We start from the raw sequence: 13097 nt of genomic DNA, 5'->3' as shown, positions 1-13097 counted from the left end.
GTGTATGTGTTTATGACAGAATGAGCAAATATGTAAAGCTAAAAGTCATGAAGGAGAAAGGGACATATCATGCTAGGAGACCTTAATGCTCTCACACTGTCAGTGAGGATACACTTGGCCTATGAATGGGTTCGGTGCACTGGGACTGACAGCTGTAGAGTGGACATCCCTCTGAAGCAGTCACTGAAGCTTGGCCGGAAAACTAGTTTCAATAAATTTCAAAAAATTAAAATCATAGTATATGTTCTGATCACGACAAAATTCAATTAGAAAGAGATGAAAAGATTAGAAAGGTACCGGTAACTCCCTATATATTTGGATATTAAAATATAAACCTCTAAAAACACCTGGGTCAAAAAAGAATCACAAGGTAATTCAAAAGCATTTTGAATTAATAATAATAAAAGCACAACATATAATTTGTGAAAGTCACTTCTACTTCTATCCCTTGGTCTCCAGATCCAAATATTCTAAATATGATCCAGATGTCTACAACAAATATGGGAGAAATTAGTCACTGTCTGAAACATACACTACACTTTGTAAGATCGTACCACAACTGCCTAAGACATTCTCGTTCACATGGTCCATAAAGTCTCTATTAAGCCCTGACAACTTTCTGTAAGGCAGCTACTTCTAGATCAGCATTTCTGTAACTTTTGTTTTCTCCCAGAAAGCCCTCACTAAATAGCTCTGCCAGTTCAACTGCCCCTTAGCCAGATCCTAAAAGTGCCTGTGACCACTCCAACACTACTGAGCACAACAAAAGTGTGACAGATGGGAAGGTGGAAAGAAAAAGACACAATCATTATCCAGATGTGGTTAAAATGTCTTATGTCAAGTTTACCAGAAAACATGTGACCATCTGAATGACTATGTTCCTAGACTTTAAAAGTCCTTTTCAAATGAGGGGTTTAGAAGCTTCAGACTGCTTGTTCAATGAATTAAATAACTGAGTGAATGAAAACATGGATGAAGGGGTAACCTCAGTATTAGAATTTTCTATTTGATGGACTTGAAAAGATCTGGCCAAGCCACCACAATAATCCAAGCTCTCTACGCACTAGTTCAGCACCCTTCTGATAGAATCATGCTTCCACTATTAATGATGTCCAGGAAGTAAAGAAACCAGCAAATGCAGTTCCTTTTGGTGACATTTGTTCCTTGAAATGGAAGTTTAAAAAGCCTAAAGGTGGGAGGGGATAATGGGGGGGTAGGGGGAAGGGTTTTCATGTATAAAGGACACATGGACAAAACCAAAGGAGGGTAGGATCAAGGGTGGGAAGTGGGGATGGCTAGGGTCAGGGTGAGTGGTGGGGGAAATGGAGACAATTGTGCTTGAACAACAATAAAAAATGTGAAAAAATAAATGAAAGTTTTGAATGTTTTTAAGTTAAAAAACAAATCTGTATTGTACATAAGCTGTTTGCTCTGTAAATTCTTAATTTATGATTGCCAAATAAAAGCAACATTACCGATGAAGTTATCTTGACAAGAAATTTGAATTTGATCAAGCCTCCTAGTCTAACTACCAATTTATAGAATTAAAAAAAATTATTCAATTTATTTTTTTAAAAATTTGTCCAGCCCTGGCTTGCATAGCTCAGTGGATTGAGCATGGGCTTCGAACCAAAGGGTCGCAGATTCAATTCCCAGTCAGGGCACATGCCTGGGTTGCAGGCCATGTCCCCAGTGGGGGCCACTTGTGAAGCAACCACACATTGATGTTTCTCTCTCTCTCTTTCTCCCTCCTTTCCCCTCTCTAAAAATAAATAAATAAAATCTTTAAAATTTTTTTACCCATTTCTCTTTTTTCATTATTCCCTTACCCTTTCCCTAAAAGAAACTTTTAAGATGTTTTCCCCCAATCATTGTAATGTTTAAAATTTTTTTGCCTTCTAAAACCATTTTTTTCTTGTGGAGGCAATATTACTTTCATTAAAAATGAATGCTCTGCGTGATATGGTAAAGAACAGTAATTGTTAATTCCATAAGCTCCTTTCTACACTTCTTTTTGCTATAAAATGTGTCCCTGGTTCAAAAGGATGTTGCATGTTATACTATGATCCCAATATGGCACATAGTCATTCTGCAAGTTCATGGATGCCTGAGGCTGGCAGGAGGGTTGAGGACAGGAAGGCAAGCCCAGGATCAATGCTTATTTCCATGAGAAGAAATTGCTGCATGCTCCTCAATAACCATTCTTGACCTCTCAAGCCATTACTGATTCTCTGGTATGGTGATTGGATACAAGTTAATCTCTTTTCTCATCCCAATACTTTCTCCATGGACTTCCATACAAAATGGTTTTGGTAGCAGGTGTGGAGGTTATGCATGGAATCAGTCATCTGGCTTCCACCACTGCTGAGTGCCCAACAAATAATAACAAAGGCCAACGTCGAACCCTCATCAGAAAACCATTTTCCAGGAGATCCACAATGCACCTTGTGGGAGGTTGATTACGGTGAACCCACCAAATAAATACTCATACTCCATTCTGACTGCCCCCCTCCCCACTCACAAAAGGTTGAAACCTACTTGATCGAAGTCTACCTTAGGACAAACTCTTGATTGCTCTGTAATCTAACTTTTGATTGCTTTAGCATGAAAAAAATCACAAATATTGAGACTTTTTGAATTCATGTCTGGAAACTATGACTGGTGAAGGAAAGAAATCACTTTCACTTTATATAAAAGAAGTAACAAAGGGCTTGTTTCCCCATATTTTTGAAGTCCCAGAAACGAGATAATATGGCTTGGATTTATAAATGTTAAGGATAATTAGATACAGCCTTATTCATCCCCTGTTCTCCTGATCATTCACGATTAACTTCATGAGATTCAGCTAAATCAACCTACATCTTCAGTTTTTCATATCACCAAGAATCTGAGTGTGTATCCAAAATAATACGTTTTCAAGTAAAAATATAGTCTGTGACTTGTAATCACCCTCATTTTAGGTTTCGGAATTCTTGAGTAATTAATGCCTTTGGATACTTAATATCTGTTTCTGAATGCTTTAATTGAAACAAAGCAGAGCAGCAGGACTCAGTAATATTTAGATTTTTTTTTTTACTTAATGATAGTTGTTGAAAACAAGTTAAATCTGTTTCCCTCATATGGTCTGAGAATAGGTTGGGGTATCCACATTTATACTGGAGCTCTGCCTCCCTTCCAAATGATTCAGCTAAACATCATGAACATTTAACATTAGGTAATAGAATGTACTTTCCTAAAATAGCTGTAGCCCAAAAGGCTGTTGTGTGAGAGTAAAGTCAAAGAATTAATAAGATCTGCATAAAACACCCTAATCAATTTCTGAAGAGAAATGTATGACCAAGGACGGACCAAGTTCACTTTTCCTGACGTCCCTCCCTCTGAGAAAGCGTTGGGCAGACCTGGGCCACTCAAGCCCAAGGGAAATGGGAGTTTGCAGCAATTACCTAAATAATTCCGACACGAAGGCACACAGGGCTTGTCAAAGTCACCCACGGGAACAAAAGGAAAATCTGAATATTTTGAGTCTTGGTAGGAATGTATTAAACTATCTCTAGGACACATATACTGGTATTGACTTCTTACATAAAGGAAAATGTTTATTGCTATACAGAGTAAGCTCATGTACGTATGTCATAGGAAATAAATGTTCAATTTTCTTTTTATTTTAATTTGCCCAATAGAGAGTTTCTTTCACCCACATAAGATATACCAAGAGTGTTCTTATGTTCTGTTTATGGCATCTACAATACTATATTTCTCAGGTAATTTTCTCACTAAGCAGCATGAATTTTCATCCAGAAGAAAAAAAATCAGTGTTACTGATATGGATACAAAATAAAGGAGGAACAGAAAAGGATATAGGATTACCCATACACTTCTGGGAAATAAAAAGGCTTCACAAACTATTTAAAAAAATCATTTTATTCACAGGGTACATTTCCAAGTTTTCTCCAAGTAAGGGAGGTAGAGAAATTGAGACTTACGGAACCTTCTCACTACCAGCCATAATTACAATGAACACACCAAAGAAAAAGACATATTTTTATAGCAAACCTCCTCCAACGACATTGCATTTAGATTCTGTGGAAAGAAACAGTTCAGCAGAACCAACAGAGATAGGTACGGTTTTTTCCAGTCACACTATAAAAAGTACCAGTTACAGATTTTTTTCTTACCTGCTCTATTTTACATGGAAAAAAAAAAAAGAAAGCAATGAAAAGCACTGATTTTCCCTACACCTCCTGTCAGCAGAATGTGGCTTTATTAGGAGGAAGTATTTCCATGCACACTTCAAAGGTTATTTCATTTTGTATTCTAAGCTAAAACCTTTTCCATAATTATTGCATTCGTGGACTGGTAGACTACATTACATGAAAAAGAAGATTTGAATTTTTCTGTTTTCCCCTCACCTCCAGTCTCTGCAAAGCTGCTCTTGAAAAACAGCTTGCACACCCGGGGAATAATACAACGTGTGCAATAATCAAATTAGAGATCAAAGAAAAACTTCCTTTTTCAAAGCTTTTCAGACCAACTATGCTGTGTGGGAACTGGAGTTCTAGTAATATTCCAGACTTTTTAAAACTCAGGCAGGCTTTGCACTAGAGCTAGCCTTGTCTGCTTTCTCCATCTTCCCCCTAGTGTCCCTGACTCTGATGTGCCCCGGGACCCTCGATCATCCCGAATCGTGAATCCTGTAATTTATGAGGGATGCCTACACTAATCTACCAACAAGAAAGCCCAGGGGATGGGTGGTTATGAACAGATGAGAACAGAAGCAAATAGATTCTTCGCTTCTGTGAATGCCAGAATCTGCTGGAGAAAACATTCTTAATCTATGCGCCCTCCTGCAGCTGTCCCTGTGAGAAGGTTCTAGCTTCACAAAGGATATTTACATACCGTTATCAGACATCTCCAAGGCCTACATACTATTGTGCATTTATATAAAATAGTCACATTCACCACATTTATAAAACTTCTTGCTGATGATAAAGACACAACTTGGAACAGACGTGGTTATACCTCTAAAGCCACTAGGGTACATGAAGAAAATAGCTAAGAAAGTTGGAGCCAAGCCAGAAAAGCATTAAGGCACCCTCTGCCACCCTCCATCAGATAGCCATCCTTCTCTTTTCAATGGGCATAAGTAATGTGAAGTGTGCGTGTCTGTGTGTGTGCATAAGAACATAGGGGAAAAAACACATCTAGGTCTCCCTACATAATAATGAATATAAAAGCCCTTTACGGCATAAAATGATACACAACTATGTTTCAAAGCATCAGGTTCAAGGTGACATTTCCTACTATTGCTGCCTCGTCATGGCAGGAGATCTAGATAATAATCTTATTTTGGAAGTATGGGTCAAACTAGAAATGAAAGAGGAATATGGAAATAGAAGTGTTTCATATCCAGGCTCAAATACCAAGGAGAGCAGAACTTGGAGAAGGGTGGGAAGAGGGGAAGCATTTAGACGGTGAGGGTCCTAGTCCATAAGCAGGCCCCCCTCTTCTGGTTTCTTCCCTAAGTGTCTCACAGCCTGGCTCTCACAGTTCCCTCCAGCATCTTCCACCGTTAGTCGTAACAGCTGCGTGGCAGTACACGGCCTTTAAAATGTCTGTACAGGCTCTATTTTGGGGACTGCATTCAAGGACAAAAACCTCTGCGTTCTCTGCTCAGCCACCTAAGATCCCTCTGAATGGTCCTTCACAACTAAAACCCTGATTTTTACCTTCCTCTTTTTTTCATTTTGGTTAAACCATTTTTAATATTATAACTCTCCGTTCTCTGGCGGCACAGAGAAAAACAGACATATCTGACTCTCGATTTTCTCTACCCTGGATAACATCACATCTTGCAGATGTTCATTGGTATCTTGTGAAGCATACGCTTTTAAAATGACAAATATCTGGAGAAAAATCTAATGAATTACATAAAAGCAGAGAGACATGATCAATAAATTTGGGTATTATTCTATAAAACTCCTAGACAGCTTTGCAACAATTGATTACATCCCACAACTTCAACAGGAAAGCAAACTCAGAAAGAATTTCAGCACACTGTACAGATCAACAAGAACACAGAGGAGGTAGGTAAACCATAAACAAAATATATTTCATCTTTTGTGCTTTAGAAAAGTTATAGTTACAGGCTTTGGCTATCACACAAATGCTCACAGGTATGATAAGCCAATTTATAATAAGTCATTTATTCCTTATTTGATAGAGATACAAAAAATCAGAAATGCTGGCACCAGAAGGAAGAAAATTAGAAGGAAACATAACCACGTATTTTCCTATTGTGACCACGGCAAGCAGAGGTTGTGTTGTGTTTGAATGAGCCTCCCATTCATGCGCTTGCTTCAGTGTCTCACTTCTAAGATGTATGTAAAAAAATTCTAAGGACGAGACTAGCCTGGGGGTAAAGCCAATAGTATCCACTGTTTTAGGAAGGGAAGAAAAAAGGTCATGGCAATTGTAGATTCACACACACACACACACACACACATCCTTCCACTCGCTTAACCTAAATATTGTGGCCTCATATTTAGTTTATAAACAGACATGCTAGGCTCCAGGATTCCCTTGGGTTCATCTCCAGAGACTAAAAAAAAGGCTCCATAGGAACTGGTGGAATATTTGCTATCTCCCTACCTTCAAGGACTCAGAAAATCCATCTGGACGGGGGGAAAAGCTCCACTTTGAATAATCACTGGCAGGACCATAATTAGGTCAGGGTGACCAGCATTCTGTCACAAGATACCCAAATTTAGAGATCACAAATGTGAGAAAAAAAAAAAAAATCAACAACAGCAACAAAAACCTATCTAAGGCAGTGTAAAATTTTGAGCTTCTCAGCAAATTTCCACACCAGCTCCCTAGTCACAAGGCTACTAGCTCAACTCCAGGGTGAGGCCAGCTTCCAGGGGACTGGACAGAGATAAATAGTACTTGAAAGCCAAGGTCAAGGGCAGAGACTTGTCTGACGCTTGGTTGCTGAGAGCCTGAGAGCCTGAGAGCAAGGCCGCCTCCTCCTTTCCACATGCTTCATTCACTCCCTAGCACACAGTGGACTGAAGTTGTCAAAACTGCTAGTCATATTTATAGTTACTGTTGAGGTTAGAGGCCTGGCCTGAGCTGAAGGCGCCCGGGGTCGTGCACCCACTTCCAGCCCTGATGTGTACCCATCAGCAGACACGTAATCAGAGAGTCGACCTCTCCCTACACTGGGAAGATGAAGAAACAAAAAGCACAATTTTGGTCTCAGTCCTTATTTCTCCACATACTTTTCAAGTTCCCACAAAAATCCTTATCGCTTTGATCTTTGGAATCCTGCAAACATAAAACAGATATATTCCCTGGTTCTTACATAACACAATGAGAATTTCGTACAGTTTTCAATGGACTGTGACATTTCTTCCTCTTACATCTCTTCTAACAAGGATTTGTCAGTTAAAAAATGTCGCAAGGTCAGTATTTTTAGACATAATAATTAAAACCATACGTGACTGATTTTCCACACACAGAGGTAAGAGTTTGTAACAGAGTATACAACTACCATCGTTGCTGCCAAGAGGGATGCTGTTGATGTTGTTCCCATTTAGAATCATTTATAATACTTCTATAAACCTTCTGACTAATCTAAAAATATTTATGGTAAATTTAGAATTCTAGGATATCTTCAGCTATTTTTTGAGATTTTAAAGCTATATTGTTCATTGCCTCAGGTACAATTTTTATTTAACCTAAGTGAAGGTTTTAGCCAAAAGAAGGGCACGAAACATCACAAAGCCAAACACAGAGCGTTGTCTGAACATCTGACATTTGGGATCATCTGGATCATTTTGGATCATTTACCTTTGTTACAATAGTTAAAAGTGAACTAAACAGAAACAGAATCCAGGAAGCACTGTTTAACTTCTAGTGTTAAATTTAGATGCACAATGTTGTATAAACTGCTGGTCAAATATTCTTTACACAGGTTATGTGCCCAAATGTCCTCTTCCATATAAAAATCTTTCATATAAAATTAGTATTATTTTTGCTTAATCCCAACTCATAGGCACAGACAACAGCATGGTGATTTCCAGAGCGAAAGGGGGTCGGGGGAAGGTAGGAGAGGGGAAGAATGGTGGAAGGAGATTTGACTTGGAGTGATGAACACACAAAACAATATACAGGTGATGTGTTATAGGGCTGTTCATGTGAAACCTATATAATTTTATTAACCAATGTCACCCCAATAGATTCAATTAAAAATTAAAAAGTAAAACTAAATTCTTTTTTCTTTCTGATGGAATGACTTAATCCTTCAACTATCTGAACTCTACTAAAGTGTAATCAAAATTAACCAGAAGTCATCCTCATTCATGATTCTGAGCATCGATACAATTTTCCAATTGGAGCTGACAGAAAGTCCCCACTGGGAACACACGTTCAGTCCTTCCAGTGCCACTTCGGCCTTCATGGAGCAACCTAGTTTTTGTCACTAAAAAAACTTTAAAAATTAGACTGATGTTTGAGAGTGACATCCTCTCTTGGCAGATGCATTGAAAGAGATGAAATATTTCTTATTGAATGTATTTACCATAACCTGAATATCTTCTGAGATGAATCTTAAGAGTCATTAATATAAAAATATAATTGACTAAATTTGGCAAAGTATGAGGCACAATTCTGAGGTCCTCAATTTCAAAATAAAAAAACAAAAAACAAAATAAAAATGATGAGAGTTTAGAACTCAATTTCTTAATAGAGTATTCCAGAGTACTCTGCAAGACAATTCTAGACAGACCCTCGTTTAGGAACACATATATTTTAGTAAGGATAGAGACACATAAGTTTAGTCTACATACACAAGCACACACTCCCAGTCTCGGGTTTAGTTACAGCTATCTAACCACACTAAAGGAAATATGATGCCACGCCTGTAAATCGTCACTATAGAGTCATCCCAACTTTAATCTACTCTAAGAAAATACTCTCATTAACTTGTAGTCAGACTTTGAATGACACAATCACATGTGAGTATCCTTAAGTGAAGACAATATGGAACGATCAAAATATTTTGGTCTAATCCAGGGTTTCTCATCCTCAGCACTACTGACTGACATGTTAGACTGGGTAGTTCTTTATTTGTGAGGAATCTGACCTGTGCACTTTGAGTGCTTAGCAGGATCCCTGGCTTCTACCCACTAGATGTCAGTAACACCCTCCAACTCATGGCAATCAAAAATGTCACCCAATGCAGAAGGAGAATCACTCTGTTTGAGAATCACTGGTCCAAGTAAACACTATCAGTTTAGGATATTTTGGTTTTGCCTTTCAGAAGCCACAGATTTATGGACTCGACATTGTACAAATCTATTGCACGAATCTATTCCAGGAGTCACTACAAGATGTAACATTTCCAGATATACTTTCAATGGAACTGTGATTCATTGGCTTTATGTTGCTCATTAATTACATTTTAACAAAGCACTAATTTGAGTGACATTTTATTAACATTTGTATGTGTTTTTCATTAGCCCTTTTATATTTATGATGAAGTATATAGATTAAAATGTACTCCTTTTTAAGGTAATTATTAATAACAACAACTCAAAAGAGGGAATATATTCAGGATTGCACATAGTGAATATTTGACACAGCTCACTCAATAGTAGATTTGCACTACATTTTTGCTGCCACATGGGATCAAAATAGCAAATCAGTTCTACACAGAATCAATACTCTCAAATTATTAACATTCTAAGCATTAGCATAATCTGTGTTATGTCAACCAGTCATATTTCAACTGCTGCTTTCCATAAAAACCTCAAAATTCTATCTTATTTATAAATTTCTTATTCCAATAATATAGATATTTTCCAAGGGCATTACTTTCTTGGTAGCTTTTAAGTTAATTTACCAAAAACTGCCACCTGTTTTAATCTATATTGTGTACTATTTCTACTATTTAAAAAATGAAACTTTTTGGCACAGTTTACCTAAATTTTGGCAATACTTAAAAAAAAAAAACAAAGATGATGATTTCCAGTGTCTCCTTTTAGATTAAGGCATCCCAAAGAACAATGACAATGAAAGGCTTCCTTTACCCTTCTCTGATATGTAAACACATCTAGCTGCTTGAAGTCTGTCAGAGTTTGGCTTTCTAAATTGTCCTACCTGCTACTAAGAAAATAGATAGCTACTAACTCACACCCCTTCACTTGTATGAATCTGCCTTGCATGAGTATGTTCAACGCAGGGTCCACTGAAGGGAATCAGAATGAGTAAAACAATTCTGTTCATTTGGGGTAAGCATTTGGGAGTAAGGCTTACATCTCACGCTGGTATGAGCACTATGAGCAGCAACCAGTTAAGCTGGCTTATCTTACATTGGGGTGTAATGGGTAGTACATAATACATTTATAGCTCTCTAACACTGGTTACAGGTTTGTTTGTTTTTAATACCAGGTTATGTGGGTTCAGCTTTCATAGTTGCACAGGAATGAGCTTTGTTTAATCGAGTGTGTGTGTGTATGTGTGTGTGAACATATGGATGCTTGCGTGTGTGTGTGAATATGCTTTCTCTCAAAGTGAATACATCATGGTAGATAGAAAAGGGGGGAACCTTCCACCCTGTCTTTCAGAGACTAAGTTTATACCATTGGGAACATTAAATTATGAAGACAATTATGCAAATAGTTTGCAAATAAATAATGCACTCACATTTGTAGTCTTTTTGCACTAAAATGCCAATAATTCAAACTGGCTTACAAAATGCAGACCTAAAATTGAATTTATGCCCTAAATTCTGAGGAGGAGGAGAAGTGATTCATGTTATCGAGACTATGAATCAACGCAGTCTAAATTCAACAATGCTTCACGCTAAGTAGACCTGACAAAAGGGGAGGAAGCAATTCTTATTTAATATTTTTAAATGGAAGGAGACTAGAGCTAACATAGACTTGATTCAACAAATCACAAAGTCAGCTGCGGTGTTTTATATCCCTAGATTTTTTAAAATCTATCTCATCATCTACTCACTGCCCCTAAATAGAGCAAAAATAAATAATAATTTTTAAAAATCTATGGTTCCAATGTTAGTTTCCATATGTAGTTTTTTAAAATGAATCCAGTTTGTAATGATAATCAGCAACACTTTGCCATGGTATTTCCTTTATGGACCTTGAGTAACTCCTCAACTTCAACAACTAGAGTTCCATCTTATTTGTGAACTGCACCTTCTTGATTTAAACCATGTAAATGTGCTTTACCAGCGTGATTTCATCAGAATGTTACTAGTTGCAAATCCACAATGTGCTATAAAATATTTCATAGGACATTTTACTTCTTATTTGTCCTCCAAGCCAACATTAAAAGGAGAGTTTCCCATGGATGGTGGTGGTTGTTTGCAAGTGGCCCATGCAAATCCATGAAATGACTTCACCATTTCCTTTTGCGGTCATGTAGAAAACCTAACAAAAATACCCTGACTTAGTTTTTCCTTTTCCCACTGTCCCTAGGAGGTGGGCTGGAGCGAGGTGTCCTCACACGGGTCTAGCTGCATTCTCAGTGCACCGACTTTATGAAGATACCAGAGTTGGAGAAACTCCTCCGGCATGGCATGAAAGCCAGAGAAGGGCAAGACATTATCATAGTAGTGGTGGCTGATGGGCTGCTCATGCATATTCACAGAGAAGGGCCAGAAGCCATAGATGGCCACCTCCTCACAGAGGCCCAGGGCTGCGCTCACCAGAAAGAGCCCCGTGGACAGGCGTTTGGCATGAATTCCCCTACTTTTCCAGAACTTCCCAATGCTACGCAGAAAGTTGGGGTTAGCAAAGAGCACTGTTTGATTCGCACCGACATCTGACAGCGTGTAATAGACCCGGAGGGATGGCTCTGTTCCTGTCTTCATAGAGAAAGCAGGCATGTAGATGTAACTGTGGTTATAAATTTTCATGTTGTCCACAAATGTCTTTCTGGACCACAGCAGGTTCTGAAACCTATTAAAGAGAAAAAGAGGCTCAATTAACCTGAAGAAAAAAAATTCATCAACATCCACTCTATTGTTCTTCTGATGGCCTTAACAGCTCACATCATCCTTAACTTCCAGTTATCTCTCATCATGTAGTTTGCCTTTCCCCCACCTCTACATCCTAAACTCAGGTTAACATTCCTTAATGGAATTCCTTCTGGACTAACACACATTGTACATTTTGTTCTCTTCATTTTGTTTGCTTGGAATGTAAAAATGATTTAATACTCATGAATGCAGAAACTTTTGGTTATTGGATAAGATTTTGATAAAAGCTTCTTGTGAGGCCTGACATAAGCACTGGACTGGTTTCCTCAACTGCAAATCAAGGATCTTCTTCTAAAATACTTCTTCCCATCGGAATTCTGTGATTTTACAATACAAGTATTCAGATTAACCAATGCTATATTGTGACTAAAACACAGACAAAAAGACTTGTTATTATAAAATGATGCTAAGAGTTGCCCATATTGCTTGCATTAAAGAATTCTTCTTTCCTATGTTCTTTCATTTTAGATTACATGAAGTGAAAGTTCAAATATATTTCCCTAAAACTGATGGTACACATCCTATGTGTCAGGCATTGGGGAATTAAAAGTTTAATTACCAAATTTGGGGCCTTAAAAAATTCAAGTAGTTGTGGAAAAAAAATTATAAATGAGTGCACTAGAATATTCAAATGCAACATTAATATTCTGATAATAATCTAATATTCTGTTGCAATCAAATGCAACATTTGATATGTGTAAAAAGTCAGGAAATTTAGTTTAAAATAATTCATTCTGCCTTGGAAGAGGATGTGGAGTCTAAGAAAGCTACAGAGAGGAGATGACATTTAAATATACCTCCTTAGGGAAACAGGAAGGACAGCAACTAAACTAGAAGGGACACTTTGGTCATTGACAAGGACATACAGTGTACTAAAACTAGGATGAGGATTCTGTGTTCCTGTAACGAGCAAGGTGGAAATAATGGGGGTCGGGGCTGAGGATGAAGTGTGTTGAAAACAACTGTGTGTCCTTGGCTTCACTCTGTAGCGACAGGGAACCTTCACAGCAGTGAGTACTTATAGCACTGA

The 13097-nt window shown here is 37.9% G+C and overlaps 1 protein-coding gene across 2 annotated transcripts in view; it reads right to left on the bottom strand.

Annotated features, from left to right (window-relative positions):
- Positions 1-9425: 9425 nt before the first annotated feature.
- The window catches only part of ST8SIA1 (ST8 alpha-N-acetyl-neuraminide alpha-2,8-sialyltransferase 1), a 131387-nt gene continuing 127715 nt past the window's right edge, over positions 9426-13097 (bottom strand). For both annotated transcript variants that reach the window (XM_036019259.1, XM_028532536.2), the window contains one exon: positions 9426-11987. In XM_036019259.1, the coding sequence (XP_035875152.1) occupies positions 11501-11987 (487 nt within the window). In that variant the 3' untranslated portion in view covers positions 9426-11500. The remainder of the gene's footprint in view (positions 11988-13097) is intronic.

This window comes from Phyllostomus discolor, chromosome 2, assembly GCF_004126475.2.
Source record: "Phyllostomus discolor isolate MPI-MPIP mPhyDis1 chromosome 2, mPhyDis1.pri.v3, whole genome shotgun sequence".
NCBI lineage: Eukaryota > Metazoa > Chordata > Mammalia > Chiroptera > Phyllostomidae > Phyllostomus > Phyllostomus discolor.
Note: the sequence above shows the minus strand (reverse complement) of the source record. Positions and strands in the feature narration are given on the sequence as shown.